General features: G+C 34.4%; 1 protein-coding gene across 1 annotated transcript in view; it reads left to right on the forward strand.

Moving 5' to 3' along the window:
• The first annotated feature begins 12,468 nt into the window (after nt 1-12,468).
• The window catches only part of LOC149774740 (arf-GAP with SH3 domain, ANK repeat and PH domain-containing protein 1-like), a 204,935-nt gene continuing 197,125 nt past the window's right edge, over nt 12,469-20,278 (forward strand). The window contains exon 1 of the mRNA XM_089944763.1: nt 12,469-12,671. Coding sequence (XP_089800889.1) covers nt 12,546-12,671 — 126 coding nt within the window. The 5' untranslated portion in view covers nt 12,469-12,545. The remainder of the gene's footprint in view (nt 12,672-20,278) is intronic.

The raw sequence follows: 20,278 nt of genomic DNA on the forward strand, positions 1-20,278 counted from the left end.
CATAGACCTCAGTGCTAATGCTTTATGAAATAAATATTATTTCTATCCTACTTGAGCATGCATGTCACACACTGTCATAGAGAACAATGCTAGATTGTCAATTTGACAATGACATAACCAGGTACTCCATTGCATATAAGAGAGATAACTCTGCTCTAACTAGACAAGGGTAAGAGTTATCTAGTCACAACAAGCACATTTTCAGCCATGTGTACCAAATTTAAAAAAAAAATTATAAAAAAATACAAAATATCATGATAGAAATTAACATAAACTCACATGTTGCCAAGAGGCTCAACTTCTTTTTCAAGCCAAACAGAAAGTACAACTCTTACATTATGCACCAATCACAGCTAGCGTTGTTCTTTAATTCTGAATACAATGTTCCATACACCTTAAACTCCGCCCACCTGGACTTGCGCAATTGGTACCGTTATACCTAAAGTAGACCGATCCGAACTGCTCACGAACATGTTAACTTGCAAAAGTATTATATGTTTGTGATTTGAAGTAAACCGAGTCCAAAAAGTAAACAAAGAAAGAAAAAGGGTCATTTTTTCTTTCTTCTGCACATACGCAAGCAAAACAGACAATCCAGAACATTCTGTTGTACAACCAGCAAACGAGCTAAACAAAAATCTCTTGGAAGCAGATGTATTTGGTAGTCCCTACAACGTAAGATATAGAACGTGTTGGTTTTGTTTTAGTGCTATGTTTTACTATCCAAATAACGGCCTTGTATAGCGTGTTCTGATGTCGTTGACATCGGAACGAGTAGTCAAATTTTCAGGAATATCTCACACACTTGGCAGCCTATATCGACACTCTTCCACTAATTTATGTGTAATTAATACACTTACTGTGCTGTCTTTATCCTGGCGGAATGAAAATATGACACTAGAAAATGGACGCATTTTGATGTTCCGTTGACATACAGTTGAATATGTTGCAATTCGACGATATGTTTAAGTAGGTTCATGTGGCTGATATGTTTCTTGAACGAAACGAAACGTTGCTTTACTGTTCCAATAGACATAACATATTTTTTATTCGTTTTGTTAAAGAATAATATTTCAACTTAACCCGATTTCGGCATTCCCTGCTTTCATCGCTTTCCAGTCAACTGAAATGTAGGCCAACGAAACTTGAAAACAGGTCCATTTCTTTTGTGAGAATTTGATATTATTAGAGAAAAGATACCAGAGTAAGTAAAGTCTGACTAAAACATTATGACTTTACTTTGTAGAAAAGCGCCGCTATTTCAGTTGCCAGTTGCGGGATAAATTCCTAAAAGTTTGACTTTCTTTACGATGTTAGTCGACATCAAAACACACTACACGGCGCTGTTAGGCAGTAAGACCCTGACGTCCAAAACATAAATATCAACGCCATGGTCTTACATAGTAGGACTAATGTATCTGAATATATTCAAAGTAACCCCAAAATTTTACTCCTACCACTATTTCAGGTGAGCATGACAAATATCTCATTGCAGAGGTGGCTGTTACTGACTAGGCAGATTAAATTCATTCTTTGTTTTACCAGGTATATAAGTTACACTCACTGGCATTGTCTCGTTTCGTGTCATGTTTAGTGACAGACAGCCAACATAATGAACTTCTCCCCATGAAGTAGAAGCACACACACACACACACACACACACACACTATTATTTCTTTCTAAATATGCAAGGTGCGCCAAATCTATTTTTTTTTAATGATCTATATGCCATCATTCCTGTTCGCACATAAATTATAATTCGTGCAAAACAGGTATAAAACACAATATGCCCTAAATACTGTATGAAGAAGCTACATTAAGAAACAAGTCCTAAGTGTATGTATATGTATGTGTGTATGTATGTACGCTCGCACGCATGTGTGTGTGTGTGTGTGTGTGTGTGTGATTTGTATTTTTAACTTAGCTTTAACAATTTTCCAGTCATATCGCTACGATGTCTGCAGTGTGGCAGTGTATAGCAATGTCTAGCACTGAGGCATCATGCTCCAGACAAATGGCATGATGTTCCCCCCAGTCACGTTATCCTGACACCAAGCCGACCAGTCCTAACACTAACCTCTTAATACTGAGCGCCAAGCGAGGCAACTGTTAGTACCATATTTATAAGTATCGAACCCACGACCTCCCGCATCCGAGGCGTACGCTCTAACCACTAGACCACTGGAGTGGTCCGTACGTATGCACCTACGCATGTATGTATGCATGTATGTATGTATGTGTCGACCTTTCCGGTGGCATAAGTGGTTAGAGCGTCCGCCTCGGTATCTGAAGATCTCGGGTTCTAACCCCGTTCGAGAAATACCAAAGACTAATAAATATGTTACTTGCAGCTGCCTGACTGTGCTTTCAGCATTAGGAGGTTACTTTTAGGCCTGGTTTCAGGTGGTACATGGTGCTATATATATCTGCGGAATAATATCCCAGTGCTGAACATCAGTATGAACTGCCACAATGCAGGCATCGTAACGATATGAGTGAAAAATTGTTAAAAGTACATTACAAATCTAAGTCACAAACAGATACACTAAAACACATACACACACGAACGCGCACGCACAGACACACACACACACACATACACACACACACTCTCTCTCATGCTAAATTGTCTTTCTTAATTATTCCATCAAAACTGATTTCTCCTATTAACTTCCATTCATATATGTTAGAGACCCCAAGTGGCCGAGTCGTCTTGTGCTTTTTCAAATAACTGAGATTTCCCCTCTTTATTCGCGTGGGTTCAAGTCTCCGCTTGGCCAATGTAGGTTTGTGAGAAAGCTCTACACTAGCTGTCATACACAGTCTTATCCTAAAACCATACCAATCATCTATGTTATAACCTTTTATAAAAGGTGAAATATTCATTTTTACGACTCTGCGGTCTTTAAGTAACAGAACTTAGCAAATAATTTAATTATCAAAATTATAAGGGAAAATGTGAGAGGAACGTACAGTATTGTGAAGTGAATCCAAAATAATCCTTATAAATTCAAATGGATGCAAAGTTCCAAATAAATTTCAAAACAAAAAATATACTGTTATGCCAAGTATCATGACGTTTTCAAAATGTCATTGTCAACAACTGATTGAATTATTCACAATAGTTCCAGAATAATAGTATAGTTCAGATAATGAGCACTTTCCATTTCCACTGAACAGTCCAAACAAATGTTTTTCCTCTCGAATAATATATAAATACAACATAAAACACGTATACGAACTTACAATACGAGAAATAAAAATAGCTTCAATATATAAATACACCTGATTGCTCAGTTCTCTTCTTAAATACATACTCTAGTAAGACTATATTTCATAAAATAACCCACGTTACAAATCTTACTACTCAATCTATCTTGAAATTGCCTATTCATGTGACCTAGCCCAACCAATGGGAAGTTACTGAATTCACCTAGAACCGTCCAAGCCCAAAGTCGTCATTGAGTCTTATTATTAAGGTTATCGTTTGTAAATGTCAACAAGTTCTAAATGACAATTTAAGAGTAACGTATAGTATTGAGAATTAAATCCCAAATAATGTGATAATTATTTCACAAATCCAAAAGAGAAAAAATGTATGGAGTGAATTCTATGTCTTCAATTTGATGATGTACCCAGAAACTTGAATGTGTCGAAGTGCCAGCAATCTTACTGCATCAAAATGGTATTGTCTAGATCTCCTTTGAATGAATGCAGATTAATCCCAAAATAGTACTTTAATCCACACCGTCATATGGGCTCTTTGTAATTCTATTAAATAATTTAAATAAATGATTCGTCTCAAATAAAATTTGACAACATTAAATACTTATGCAGACTGAAAATAAACTAAGAACAGAAATAAAAATAGGAATGGAATAATTGTTCATTTCTCTTCTTATTATATGTTTTCACGACACAGTGCCCCAATTCATTCCTACGTGACATGTCACGTAGGAATGAATTGGGGCACTGTGTCGTGAAAACATACATTCCCACTTCACATACGTCGCGACACTTCAACCATCCAATCTGAAAATCACTTAAACCTGTACACAGCTTCATTGTCTGAATACAAACCCAAATAGACAACACATTTATAGCTCATTATGTTAACAAAGGTTCATCACTCATGGGCAATAATTAGCTATGCAATATCGTTTTTATCAATGATCTTTTTTACAATCTACAATCACGGACAAAAATTAAACACATAATATGGATATACATAACACACTAATCCGTTGGTATGATCTGTTGGAAAACGTATTATAAAAATAGAAGATTTGTCAAACGTATCATAAGATTTATCAAACGTATCGATTTGTCAAACGTGTCATAAGATTTGTCAAACTTATCGTAAGAATTAAATACGGACCGCATGTTTGTTGAAGCAATACTAAAAGCCATATGCTTTTTCAGTTATCGTGAGACCCACTAACTGAGATTTTTGTAACCGGCGAATATTAATTTAAGACTAAATAAAATCCGTGTTTAAACCAAAACAAATAATGTGACGTACTTGAAAGTACTTCTTTGTAATCGCATAAGTAGCTTTGACAACTCATGATACGAAGACTCCAGACGGCGTTAAACATTTCTGGGTGGTACATACTCCTCCAGAAAACATTAAACATTTCTGGATGGTACATACCCGTCCAGAAGGCCTTAAACATTTCTGGCTGGTACATATTCCTCCCGAAGACATTAAACATTTCTGGCTGGTACATACTCCTCCCGAAGGCATCAACATTTATGGGTGGCACATACTCCTCTAGAGGACAATAAACTTTTCTGGGTGGTACATACTCCTCCGGAAGACATTTCAGGGTGGTACATACTCCTCCAGAAGGCATTAAACATTTCTGGATTGATCATACTCCTCCAGAATATACTAAATATTTCTGAGTGGTACATACTCATCCAGAAGGCATTTCTAGATGGTACATACTCCTCCAAAAGGCATTAACCATTTCTGGAAGGTGCATACTCCTCCAGAAGGCATCAAAGATTTCTGGATGGTACATACATGGTGATTTGAAGTGAACTGCATAGACCAATAGACCAGTGGTGGTGCATTATGTGCATACATATCTGAGTCTATATTGTTGGCAGTCTTCTTCGTCTATTGCATTAAGATGTAGGGTATTATATCGCTAAGACACAACTAGTATCAGGAGGACCAAACCATTAGAAAGACACAATTCACTTAAAACCTTATTTCCATTTCCTATCTATACCTTAAAATTACCTGGTATATTTCTAACGATGTTTTACCTAAAATAATTTGTATTGTCAGCTCCCTAACTTAAATGTCAAGACCATTAGATTTTAGGAAGGAATATATGTAGCTGCATAATTCGTTTCCCTAGTCGATGACGAACGCACTATTATTAATGTTTTCAGCGACAACTGTTATTATTATTGCATAAAAAGACTAACACTACCGGTTTCATGGCCGCTGACGAATAGTCAAGTGAACAGTAATGGTCGGTATCCAAAAGCCTCCCCCATTTTAATTAAAATAAATGCAAATTTTAACTTGATTTTGCAATTCGCCATCGCATCTGTTTACTCAGGGGAGACTACTAACAAAATTACAATACACTAAGCGAATAAACCTTTATGCTTTTTCTCCCCTATCACAGCTTTCAGCTTGATCGAGTGGTTATATTAGATACTTGAACAATACAATCAATCATTTCTTTAACATACGCAATTTTGTGGGTATGTTGTATTGGTCGTGTCCGTGCGAGCGTCCTTCATTGAGTCATTTCTTCTTGCACCTAACGCCTTCTTTATGAGGGAGGGAGGTTTCTAGTATTATTTCTGTGAAGTTGGACATGGAAGAGTAGATGACAAAGATGGCCCCATGTGACTGATGCAGTTCCAGTCGAATAATCCGAACGGTTCTCTATCCTCTAATCGTAAAGGTTATTTCTGTATGTCTTTTTCAACACACAATCAACACCTGGCTTGGTTGGGCAGAGCCCGCTGTAAGGTAGTTTGCCTTTCAGACTTTTGCTTGTCAAGACGCCATGTGTAAAGTGGACAGCTTCCGGACAAAACTAATCGTAAAGGTCTGAAAGGACACGTATTAGTAAGGGTCTGTCATTCAGCCATTCATAATTTACACGTGTCTGAAATCATCGCGAAAATATCTATAAAAATAAATAAATCATGCATGTGTCTATCTATTTGAATTAAATAATTATTAGTGCTTACAAGGAATAGTAGGATTCAAAATATTGTATACTTCTTTACGTTATTCAACCAACCATATTCAAAATAATGTATACTTCTTTACGTTGCTCGACCAACCGTATTCAAAATATTGTATACATCTTTACGTTATTCGACCAACTATATTTAAAATATGTATATCATAGCTTAATATTCGATTATTTATTTTAAATGTTTTCTGTCAATACGTCTATTGTTCCCATGCTTTCTCTTTAAATATTCCAAGTCTTCTCCGAAGGTTTAGTTTCAATTTCCTGCTGTTCAAAAGAAGCATATACCTCAAAATAATTCCCTTTACCCACCAAAACAAACATGGACCCACATTTATAATATACTCATATTTGACAGGAGTGCAAGCGTGACCACACATTCCGTAGTTTCGTTTTGAGTGCAGTAAGGATGAGGTAATTGCACTTGGAATATAGTTAAAATTACAGTGCAATTTCGAAATGTAATATCAAGCTTGAGAACCCATGACATGGCTCATGTAATTCGGATTTGCAGTACTAAGAACGTACATTTTGAGGAAATTCAGGATGTAAAACTGTTGGTATATTTTTGACATTCTTATTATCAGCTAAATAAGACAGTTTATACCTTGTCACTTGCATGTTATTTGTAGGTACCCAGCTATTTTATGAAATCTGGCGTATACCGCCATCTAAATCCGAAACATTGTATCAAAAAAGTTTACGCGGAATGTAGCAAAGCAGCTTGTATGTGGCAGTCAACGAAACATCTGCTTTAGTTCATTCAGAAACAAATTTAATCAACAAAAACGTAAACCGCCTACTACATGAGAGTACACGATTTGTTCTCAAATTAAAAGTGCTGGCGTCTGCGTCCATTTTTTGTGTACAGTAGAAAGTAGATCCTTTATGAATGCAATATGAAGTTGCGCGCGAGTTCAATATCGTAAAATACTGAACGATTCTGACAATGTAAAGTTAACGGAGGAAAAAAATGAGCATAGAATAAAACATTATATGTGGCTCTTCACTTTAATTTAGATACCGTATATAGTTATAACTTTTGCAACAGGAGTCTGTTTTCATTAATATATTATTGTTATTATTATAATTGTTATTATTGTTATTATTGTTATTATTATTATTATTAAATGTTCATGATGTGTCTGAGAGAGAGAGAGAGAGAGAGAGAGAGAGAGGGAAGGAGAGAGATATAAAGTGAGAGAAATGAGAGAGAAAGGAAGACTTACTCAAGATGAGAGAGAGAGAGAGAGAAATGAGAGAGAAAGGAAGACTTACTCAAGATGTGTGTGTGTGTGTGTGTGTAAAAGAGAGAGAGAGAGAGAGAGAGAGAGAGAGAGAGAGAAAGAAAGAGAGAGATGGAGTGAGAGAGAAAGGAAGACTTATTCAAGAGGTTACACACCATAAAACATCATCATCATTATTATTAATTTTTTAATGATGAGAGAGAGAGAGAGAGAGAGAGAGAGAGAGAGAGAGCGAATGAGAAAGACGCACCCCAAATAAGTATTTGCTAATCTCTTATTGATACTTTTAAATTAAAAACAATCAAGACGAAAAAGACCTACTTTATCTATAAATTGCAAATAAATTTCAAGAACACATTCTAAAAGTATGGATTTCAGATGAAGTCCGATGATGTTATGCAAAATCCGACAATGTTTTTCAACAAATGTCAGCTAACTTTGTCTACTATAAGGCTGGCATAGTTTTCTTTCGTACGTTCCTCATGTATGTCAGGAGGTTGTTTTTGGTAAAGTGACTGATTCCACGCTATAATTATATATGCAGTGATGAAACAAAAGTCGTTGAATTTACTTGTCGCAAGGGCGATGATACACACAGAAGATGGGAATATGAATTCCAGTCTTTTTTGAATATTCAAAGACAAAAAGATACACAGATGAAAAAAGATGAACAATTAAATTTTTTCACTTGAATACAAACTGAAAATGCAAAGAGAATTTTGAGCATTGAGACGTAAATCCCAAATAGGTCTAACAATTTAATCACAAGTCCAAATGTGTGAAGTTGCAACTGAATTCCAGCGGTATTCCAATTAAGTTCCAATATTGAATGTGTTGATGTGCTAATATGTCAGTGGTCTGGATTTTGTCGATGTATTAACAGACTTTTAATGTGTCACAATAATATAATACCAAATAGTCCTGTCTGAATTCACTATAATTCCAAATTAATGTTCCAGTCCAAGAATATTATTGATGAGCACTTTGTATTTCCAGTGAATAATAACTCAAGTGAATAATGATTTTAATAAATTAATCGACCAAATGAAAAACTGAAAACAACATTAAAAGTTATTTTGCTTCAGAAGTTAAGACAAGAGTGAATAATTCGTTGGTAAAGAAGAGCATACACCCCTCTACTTGACCTAGGTCGCAATTATCACTTTCTGAGAGGTCGCAATTATCACTTTCTGAGAGGTCGCAATTATCACTTTCTGAGAGGTCGCAATTATCACTTTCTGAGAGGTCGCAATTATCATTTTCTGAGAGGTCGCAATTATCATTTTCTGAGAGAACTATGTCACTAAGAAGAGACTTTCCAATCTGGAAGCTTCTAAGGTCAGAATCAAGACTATATATTTAACTTAAAGTGAAGTAAACATGTTTACTACTAATAGTGAGTTGAATATCTAATATATTGTCACATATAAATATTAGCCATGTATTGTGATGTTTACAAAATAAATGTCCCTGGTCAGGTACACAAAGAACTTGAATTTGGACAAGGTCATGTACATAACAGATTATCATTAAAAAAGCCAACGAATAACACAACTTAATATACATAACAATATTACACAGTAATCAAACAATGTAAATTAACGAGAACCATAATAAAGCCTCATGGAGTCAACCTTAGTTTTGTGATATTGATCTAGGGTCCATGTAGCAGGAGTTGCTGATAAAAACGCATTCTCTAATATTTAAGGCTTTTTAGTAATCATTGCTAAATTCGTAGTATTATTTTGTATACAAATCCTAAATTTGTGTAAGAGTGAATTTTTATGTACAAAGGATGGTAAATATTTCTTCGTAATTCCCCACACAGCGGACAACCATTACTAAAATTACATCCCTTTTTGATATTTACTTTACAAACTTGACACAATCTTTCTACGTACCAAAGATGTCCATATCCTCTGATTTACAAGTTATATGAGCAAAGCGAGTACTTATCAAACTTTTCTACCTGATACCAATTCTATGTATATTTGGCAAGTGAATTCGGTGACCTATAGAAACGCAGTCCATCCATTTATCTCATCTCATCATGAAGAGGTTTCTAAAACAATATTCACATCTCTGATGAAATCTTCTAAGAAATGTGGTTTTATCTTTTATGCCTGAATACACCAAACTTTGCCGAATTCATACGTAAATAAGAGCATTTTAACATTGTTAGACCAGCAATTATAATTTTCTCCCGGTCTTAGTTGTAAATTGTAACATCGTTTAGGATATTTGTCTTCTGTCATTTCTAGAATTCTAAGCCAAAATTTATATTTACATTCTGCATACTAATTCTTCCTACTTCATTATACACGCATTTGGAGCAGAGTTTTTAAATATCATTGGCATTATAAAAACCCAAACCTCATCTCCATAATCAAGAGTGGGAGTCAACTAGATGAAGCAAACCATTTACAAGTATTTTGCCAAATTTTGAAAACCTTTGCTTCAAAATATGCATAGGCTTCAATAGTATAGTTGAATTAGGCACATATTCCCCAATTTTGTTTAATTTTTTTTAAAGAAAAAGAAAATGTGTACCTTATATCTTTGTAATATGTGTCAATCTTTACCGCTATAGGGTCATTGTACCACTTTTCATAACTTCTGAAATAGCCATTTCTGCGGAATACAATCACTCTTGTTCTGTTTATTTGTTTGGAGTAAAACAATACTTTGATATTATTGTGAATTCATTCAAAGACAGTTTGGATTATATTCTTGTGATACATCAAAACACTTGGCACATCGACATATTAAAGATTATTGGTACATCAAGATATTGAAGACTCTTGTTACATCAAGACATTCAAGATTATTCGAATTCCATACTTTTGGACTTGAGATAGAGCATCTAGGATTGGTTGGGATTTAATTCATAATACAGTATATTTTGAATTTTTCCTTTGCATTAAAAGGAAATAAAGTATTTGTTGAATTTTACAAAATTTGTTGGGTTTTATTACTTAGTTGAGGTTATAGGGTCGCAGCATATGTTTAAGCATCAAATTTCATTCATAAAAAGTTATTATGTTCAATTTTAATTTTCAATTTCAGTTTGCTCTTTTGCTTTTCATTTTATTTTTCATTTTTAATTTTAATATTCTATGTTGAATTTCGATGTTTAATTTTCATTTTCAATTTTTATTTAAAAACATTTTTCTTGTCAATTTCAATTTCCCAATTTTAATTTTCAGTTTTAAGGCGGTTATACTGCTTTGGATATAATCAATTTGCGCGAAACAAACGATTGACAGAGAGATATTAACATTAAGACAAAATTAGAGTAACATAGTCCTGTATAGACATAAAAATAATACCAATTTGCATCGTACTTGGCGTGTTTCTACTTCTTCAGAAAATAATTTTCTGCTTGTCCGTAAAAACGCAAAAGGGTAGGAGTGCTTACACACAGTATACCCACAAGTATACGTGTATACTATTACACAAAAGGGTTAGCGGTTTCTGTTTTGTGAAAGACATAGGCATGCAGAAACGTAAAACGCAGAGACTGGAAGCAGTTGAATAATATAATCTCTGTTTCTAAGGAAATGAGGGGTCTTGTGAATAACCATTAGGTTTAGAACCACAAATACTGACCTGCTATCATCGCCTGTAACTGTTTTGACCATTGTCAACCCTCGAGCTGCTATATTGGTTATTGTGATTGCTTTATATACAAAAGCTGAATTAATTAAAGATTTCATTTACCATTGATGTTCCATGAGTACGATTCGAAATAATCCCATTAAACTGTTGTATTTTTCTTTCTCATGATGTTACTTATATTTGATTTAATTATGTTTGATTTAATATATATTTATTTCAATTTGATTGTCAGTTTTCAATTCTTCTTCAATATGTGTTATTGTAATGTAAATTTATTCACTGGAGATGATACGTTTTCCATAAAATATTTTGACCTTGACTGTTCGTTTTATAAACACCAGGTGTTGATCTAAATCCTGTCCTTGATTTAAAATTAGTAGCAACCACGTAAATAAGTTCTAATTTTATTTTAAATTGATTGGTTGTTGTCGAGGTCATGATGGTACTACGTGTTTAAGATGTCAACAATTTTTTTTATTTTTTATTTCTTAGAGTAAAATGATTAGTTTTCGTCACGGCCACTCTGGGTATACATGATCTTTAACAAGTACGTAATTTCTACGACTTTCTTTAACATGATCACGTGACCCCCTTTTGCGTGTTAGATTAAGATATAACATTTGTTTTGGAGAGATATTCTCAGTAGAAGCTAGGCTTTTTCTTTACAATGGAAGTTGTATGTTGTGCTGTTTTGAATTATTTAAAATAACTTGGATATGAGTTATTTCGTATTACTTGGATTTAAAAAGATTAATTATTTTTTCCTGCAAAATTGGTGTGTTAATGTGAAATTGTTGAACAAGGACAGTTTTTATAAAAATGTATTCAGATTTCTAAAACCGGAGTGATAATTCTTGTTTTAACAAGGAACTGTAGACTTCAACACTACATATTACAGCATACGTCATCGTCTTCCATCTTGGAGTCTTGAAATCAGTAGAACATTTTGTAATTAGGACTTCAAACATTTTATTCGTGGATTATTCTTGGATTAGTTGTGGATTTGATTCCTAAAACCGTAAGTTCATATATTTTTCATTTGTACATAATTTTTCCAAGGAAAACAAATTATTATATTATAGTTTTCAAAGCTTGTTGTTTTCACTCTTTCTTATGATCCTGTTTATTCGAGCCTAAACACGTAACAAAAAAAACAACAACGTTATTTTAACATTTTCTTACTTCATCGATATAATTTCAAAATCCGGTGAAATAATATTTTCGCTAATTCGTGTTTTGAAGACTGTGAATAAGAAGATCAAAGCCATACTTCTGGCTGTCTTTTAGGATATAATATATTTTGACTGGTGTACAATTGATGTTCATCCTCTTTAGTCGCTTTAATAAAATATAAACAAGTACCATGATACTTGACTTCCGTTATTGGAAGAAATTTCGTTAAAATCAACAAATGGCCAATTCTTGAGGAATTTAGTAAAAATCAACAATGCCCGAGCTACTAGGTGTCTCGGATTTTATCAGAGAGACATGGGAGGACTTCAGTTCGCCAACCACGTCGTCATTCGACAAGCAAATGGGACCTTGTCGAAACAGTGTCAACTGTATAGAGGAAGTACGTTTGTATTAACATTGCAATAATTGTATTGTGGGCGGGATTGAATTAACTATGGAGTTGGGGTATATTAATATATGTTCCGCAATTTCTTACATAAAGGGTTGCATTGACAGTTGCAGGCACTATTAGGATATAATTTCTGTAATCCTTGTATTATTATTGCGGAATTAAAGAAAATTAAAAAAATTGGTTGATGTTATAATAATATTAATAATTAATTCATTTAATGATTCTAAAGAGGGTTCGGAAATTTTGACATATTAAATTATGTTTGTTTCAATTGGTTAATCTTTGAACTAATTTCAACATTTCTGCTTGGTGTGAAAGCTGTTGTTGGACGATATCTTTTTCTTAGAAATTCAGCACACTTTGAAATGTGTGCCTGCAAATCAAGAACTAGTTATCTGGTGACATTAAGATATATTTTAAGTCATGCTACGATAAATAAGGCTGCAGCATTTACATATGTGTGAACAAAATTGTTCTGTTTAATCCCAGTAAGCGTTTGCAGGCTTTGTAACCGTGCAAACATACCTTGATGTGACTCTTATTAATGCATGAACTACCTGTTCCAATTAAATTATATACAGTACAGCTTGTGTATTTTTGGAACCCAATGCAACCTGGTGGCAGTGAAGAGAGGGTGGAGAGGATTAAGAAAAAAATCCTCCACCATCTCTCCATATATCCCGACAGAGTTGCCTTGGTGGCTTACGGAGAATTGCTCTACACATCATGCAGATGACCAATGCTGAGTGGAAATAGTCTGTATCAAATGGCATGGTTTATTGTGTATGATCCCTGAAAGCATGCTCTTTAGAAGTTCATGGATAGAAAGAATTGACAATTTATTATCAGATGATTATATACATTTTCTAGTTCTAATGAAGATAAAATAATAGATATAATGTCAATTCAAATTTTAGATAATATTAACATAGACACAATGATTCAAAACTTTATACTAATACTGTTCTAGTTTTTATCTGCTCAACACCTTTTGCATAAAGTGTATGCATTTACTTTCTGAACAAACAAGACCTTGTTTAGCTTCTCTTCAGCAGTGTAGAGTTATCCTGCAGTTTAAACATGAAAAGTATCTTCTATGGTATATACATTTAAATTCCTGATGATAGTCATTTACTCTGTTAAAAATAAGATAAACAAAACACAAGAAAGAAAATACTGAATTTGTGCATAAATGATGACCACATTTTAGTCCTTAACACATTAACCCCTGGTGAAGAGTTTACGTGGCAGGAGGTAGTAGCCTACTGCCAAGCTGTTTAGTATGAAGGTCATGCTATGATACACTAAATTGGGTGGTATTATAGAAAGGTATACAGATGTAGCTCTGCAATGATACCAGATAATCTGGAAGTTCTAGTCGCACTACAGAATACAGAGAGAAAACCTCATTATTTGGACCTGATTTTTTTTCCCACCCAAAATTCGCCCATGGTCAGAATCTGATTTTGTGTCGGGATTTTAGGCTTTTTGCAGTTAGATCTAAGGCAGACTGGTATGAACCGCAAACAGACAGATGAACCTTTGCAAAAGGTAGGATAAGATGGGCATTTGGAATAAACAGTGGTCTTGATATGAAAATAATGGGTCCGTTAAGCAAAAGACAAAGAGAACTCGAACTTTTACCCTTCTGGTCATGCGCAAGCCAAATAGCCAATGAAAAATGATGTTTCTAACACAACTAGGCTTTATGTTATTGGAAAATCATCTGGATGTTGATTAATTAGGATCTATTCAGAAATGGATTCCAAAATGTGTTTCCTACTTGAATTTCAGGTGAAAACGACAGAAACCTCATGGGTTTAATGTGTTAAAGAGTAATGACTCAGTCATGAGACTGAAAATACATGTACGCTACTACAAGCTTTAGTTCCATTCTGACTGCATTTATACTGTAAGGTACTGCACTGGTCATTTAATTTATGGGACTATATTATTCTTTCTGATTTTTTTTTATTCTTTTGTTCATCACAAGATAAGTTTGTTTTTAAAAAAAAACTTAAATGATCTTTTTCTAATAAAGACTTGCAAAATAAAGGCAGTAACCAATGCAAACAATGATATAAAATGTTAACATAACAAGATGATGTTAATTTCAGCGTGGGGAAGGTGCGTTTTTAACATTAAGCCATCTGACTTGACACATTGTACTTTACAGCCCAAATTATGGTCCCATAATTAACAGCAGATGTTTGGTAATTGATCCTAATTAGTCTGACTCATTGTTTTGTTGAAATGTATAATAATGTGGAAAACTGTCAAATCTTAACCACACTGGTGGCCTAGTGGTTAGAGCATCTGCCTCGGATGCTGGAGGTCATGGGTTTGATCCCCGGCCGAGTCATACCAGAGACTTACAAAAATGGTACTAACAGCTGCCTCGCTTTGCGTTCAGCATTAGGAGGTTAGTGTTAGGACTGGTAAGCCTGGTGTCAGGATAATGTGACTGGGTGGGACATCATGCTACATGTTTGCAACATGATGCCCCAGTGCTAGACATCACTATAAACTGCCACACTGCAGACATCGTAGCAATATGACTGAAAAATTGTTAAAAGCTACGTTCAAAATCACATTACGTCAATCTTAAATGTTCAGCAAAATGAAGGCATTCTACATGGTTGTATCCATATGTGTCCTGGTATTTGTCTATTCATGTAAGGTAAAATATTTTTAAAAAATATATGATAGAAAAAACTAATCTGTCAGATGAAAATGATGTATCAATAACCTAACCATAACATAGATCTTATACTTGTAATCATTTAATGCAGTTCCCTGTTTGTGGCTGTTGGAGCATTTGGCTATTGAGACAAAAAAATAAACAGGCAAACCAATTTCTTTTAAAAGTTTTTAGTGGATTTCTTTATTTGGTCTACTGCTTTGCAGCTAAAATGGATTAAGACATGGGATTGATTTCTCATATCTCTCTTGATCGATCAATAAATTGATGGATGTCAATTTACATTTACAAGACATAATGACTTTACACAAATAAAAGACCTAAGAGTAGCAATGATATCAAATTTGGTTTTATATTTGTGTCAAATTGGTTTAGGTGGCGCTATACAGTTTCGCATTTTCCATAGGGTTAAGATTTTAAAGAAAAAGAATTTTCCTGGCTTTCCTCACTGGTTATACTGGCTATTTAAAAAAGACCTTGTATATCTTAGGTATAATTAAAAGAACCTTTAATTCCCTTTATTTTGATGTATGATTGATGGGTGTACTATGGGTTATAGAGTATACAGCTTGGCCTTTCTTCAAATGTGAACCTTTCAAAAAAGTGCTAGCTCTACTTGGTCATTTTCACTTCCTGAACTTCAGAGGTAAATTGTATAAAATAGAGCCAATAACTTTTTTTACATTTTACATATTTGGTAATTCATTCATTGCACATCCAGAAGCTGGTATTTTCTAGTCTGACAAAATTCATTTTCCCTATCTTAATAGCTGCTATGTATAGTGTACTTTAGACTAATTCAGGCTGATTTTTTAACACAAGGGAGCAGTCATTTTAGTTAGCAGTGTGCTTAAATCATGTAAAATTTCCAAAAGTACAATATCCAAAGAAATATCATCCACATTACATTACTGTAGCATATAGGTATGCCAACATTCTCTCCATTGTTCATGTTTTAAATGCAAACTACTTCACCTTACATACGTCACTCTCTCTAAAGTACATATTAATTGGTGAGCGCCCCCATAGTGCTTTATACAGCATATTGCGGAATCATAAAATAACACAGAAATTTAAGTAAGTGATAATGGATCCATTTATATTTAGCACATTGAATCTTATTTTAAAAAATCATATCATATGATATGCAACTCAGTAGTATTGCACTCCAGGCAAATGATAACAAAAGACAGAGCTACTAAACCGTTCTACAGTAAAATTGCATCCATACTTGACTGAAGTGAAACAGTATTGCACAAGTTCCAACAGTTACCCCATGCATGAGTCTCAGTAATCTGTTGTACTATTTCTTCGGACATCAAATCACAGGATTATAGAGGGGTAATTTAAACTTATGAAAGCATAGTTCTCATGTTTGTTGCATAATCATAGAAAAATAACAATTATTCCTAAAAGCATACCGACCCTTTACTGTTATCAAGATGATGACGAAGTTATGGTCACTCTTATACTGAATTTCTATATGCAGGGCTGGATCAGGTTAAGCAGGGATGGTCCTGGCTTTTAAAAAGCTGTCGCCAAAAAAATCGCCAACCTCAATATTTTGTCGCCAATTTTCAAAAAGTGTCGCCAAAAAAAGTAGTGTACATTTTTCCAAGTGTTAATTTAGTCTATTAATGTAACAGGCAATGAAAATTACAAAAGATGGATTAGTTAATACTTTAATTACAAGAAGCATTAACAAAATGTTACAAAGTGTTACATGAAGATCCGTCGCGATTTTAGGGCTGCCCACTTGTTGAATGCAGTTTCAAAGTCTAATTTTTCACATCTGTACATGCTGCTGATTCTCATTAAATTCTCGAGAGATGAGATGCAGAGCTTATTTCTGATGTCAGTTTTTATGAAGTTCATCTTACTGAATCCACGTTCACAGTGTACAGTGCTGACAGGTGACACCAGTAGTCTCTCAGCAGCCCCCCCCCCTTTATGGCTAGCTTCACAATGCTTGTAGCGAATTGCTTCCTAAATCTCAAGAATGATCACTGAATGCTTATAAATTTTCTCGACAAGAAAAATAGGATCTCCATTCCCACGAATGAAACTTACACGAGTCAACACCTGGCAATATTGGACCGTATATATAAGCATAAATTCACACCCAACTTAGGGATTCTTTCACTCCTGTATTTTGAGAAATAAATAATTATTATTAATTATGCAAAACTGTTTTTTTTTTTTATTTGCTATTTCTTGTTGCGGAGTTTAAGTCTCTGCAGCCGTAACACAGGACTGATGGCAAAAGGAAAAGATCAATGAGTAAAATGCTGCACTGGCGACAGATGTAATTGTGATTTAGATTGTTTCCATTTGCTTTGTATTTATACACAGTTGTCGGTACTTCAAAGCTTATCAGTTTTCTATGAAGGTTCAGCAAAACTATTGTATTGGTATATGTGTAAAAAAAAACCAGAAGGATTAGCCATTCAATTAACTGTATCTGTTCTATTCGCGTCTTCAGAAGTCGGTCAGTTGTAGGTATAGTGCGGTAGCATGATTGACTGTATCGCAGCATACAGTACTCAGCCCAGATGTCAGCATAAGCAGATTATGATGTAACAATGCACTGTAAAGATGGGGTTGTCAATAAGAACAAAGGATTGTTTGTGTAACAGATTGATACCAATGCATTGCTTAGTCAAGTTTGTGGCTTCCTTTCGTTCTGCCTTTTAATTTATCCAGTCCAAATCCATGATTGTATGTACAAATTAAATAACCAAAAAGTATGTCGCCAAAAAAATCGCCAGATGGGATATTTTTGTCGCCAATAAAGAAAAAAAATCGCAATTTGCGACATTGGCGAAGCCCAGGACGATCCCTGGGTTAAGTGTGTGTTTGTTTTTTACCCCAAAATTTCAAATGGCCCCTGACTTTTCTTGAAAGGGCACCAAAACAAAAGTCTGCTGTACATGTCTATTTACTTAAATTGTGCATAGACCACTCTGGTGGCATAGTGGTTAGAGCGTCCGCCTCAGATGTATGAGGTCATCGGTTTGATCCCCAGTCGAGTCATACCAAAGACTTTCAGAAATAGTACTAACAGCTGCCTCGCTTGGCGCTCAGCATTAAGAGGTTAGTGTCAGGACTGGTCAGCCTGGTGTCAGGATAATGTGACTGGGTGTTACATCATGCGGCATGATGCCCCAGTGCTAGACATCACCGGGGGCCCCCGAGTGGTCTAAAGCGCTGTCTGTTATGGATCACTGCCATCTCACCTCTGTCTGCGTGGGTTCGAGTCTTGGATTCAGCCAATGTGGGTATGTTAGAAAGCTTGCCAGTAGATTCTCGTGAGTCGGTGGTTCTTTCCAGGGTTTTCCCGGGTTCTTCTTTCACCATTAATACTGGCCACCATGTATAGCCTATCGTGTGCTGAAAAATGGCGTTAAACCCTACAACAACAACAACAACAACTAGACATCACCATAAATTGTCACACTGCAGACATCGTAGCGATATGACTGAAAAATTGTTAAAGCTATGTTAAAAATCCAAATCACACACACACATAGTTGATTTACTGATCTTGCTGACAAAATTTCTTTAAACTGTGGTACTTACCTTTAAAATAATGGATAACCTTTGATGAGTTAATATTATTTTACATTTTTGGAGCCATTGTAGTTTCTTATAGTCATTGTATATCATCTTTACATGCGCATAATTGACTTTTTTATCATCTTATAATTAAAATTTTCTTTTATCATTATGATTTAAAAGAACCTGATTGGCCAGGCCCTTTTCGATATTTGGGTTCATACAGATATGTACCCAATTTTTTTTAAAGCCACATCCACCTGCACCACTCTTATGTACGTGATACTCAATTAGGACTATATTTAGAACATAGGATCACTCAAACTCAGACTTATTATGTAAGATTTTAATTATTAACCAAATATTGGACCGTTTTCAAATAAATGAGCTTTCTTTGCTAATTCCACAAGTAAAATACATTTTAAATGAATAAATAAATGTTGTCTGCTTACATATCATGATGTGAAGACATGATGGTAAATTGTGAAATGGCATTTTGCACAGGGATTTGTATACAGTCCTAAACCTTTATGAAAATGAAAACAGAATTGCATTTTGCCTGAAAGCAATGAAAGAATCTTTGTGGATCATGATTACTTTTTTTCAGATATGCATTTTTATTTTTCAACTGAAATGCTAGGCTCATATTCATCTGAGAAGTGGGCTTTAAAAAAAATGCTTTGATCTGATTGGCTGTAGATATACAACAGGAATCTTCACTGTTCTGTTATTGCGCATTATGAAGTTCAGAATATGATTAAATAAAAGAATGTTATTTAACTACGAGTTATTTATACTGTTGAATATAATATAAGGAATGACTGTTTATTTTTAAAAATTAAATATACATGTACTATGAACTATAAAACTTTGTATAATCTTCACGGATTATCCAGTTTGCAAAGTGTTTTTTTCCTTCTTCATACTTTATTGAATTAAAAAAATTAACAGGCAATCATTAAAATGAATACATGTAACAGGAGAAAACAATATCAGGGTGATCTTTAGGATTTTTTAACTACAAATAAATTATAAATTAGAAGAAAGTTGTGTCTTAGGAACTGAATCCTGTCATATTAAGATATAATTGATTTACAGAAAATAAACAGTTGCATGTTGAGTGAAGAATGGCATATTGTGATTGGTTTATATAATATAAATAGGTGTGAGCACAAAGTCTAGTCTGCATATGTGGGTAAAGGTTGTGTATTGAAACATTTAATTGAATAGCATCAGTTTAGCTATTGTATCCATTGTACAAATTAGAAATTTAGATAGAATTCATAAATGGTGATTTGGAGTGAATTGCATAGACCAGTGATTTGAAGTGAGCTGCATA

This window comes from Sinohyriopsis cumingii, unplaced genomic scaffold (genome assembly GCF_028554795.1).
Source record: "Sinohyriopsis cumingii isolate HCF-2022 unplaced genomic scaffold, ASM2855479v2 utg000160l, whole genome shotgun sequence".
NCBI classification, from domain to species: Eukaryota; Metazoa; Mollusca; class Bivalvia; order Unionida; family Unionidae; genus Sinohyriopsis; species Sinohyriopsis cumingii.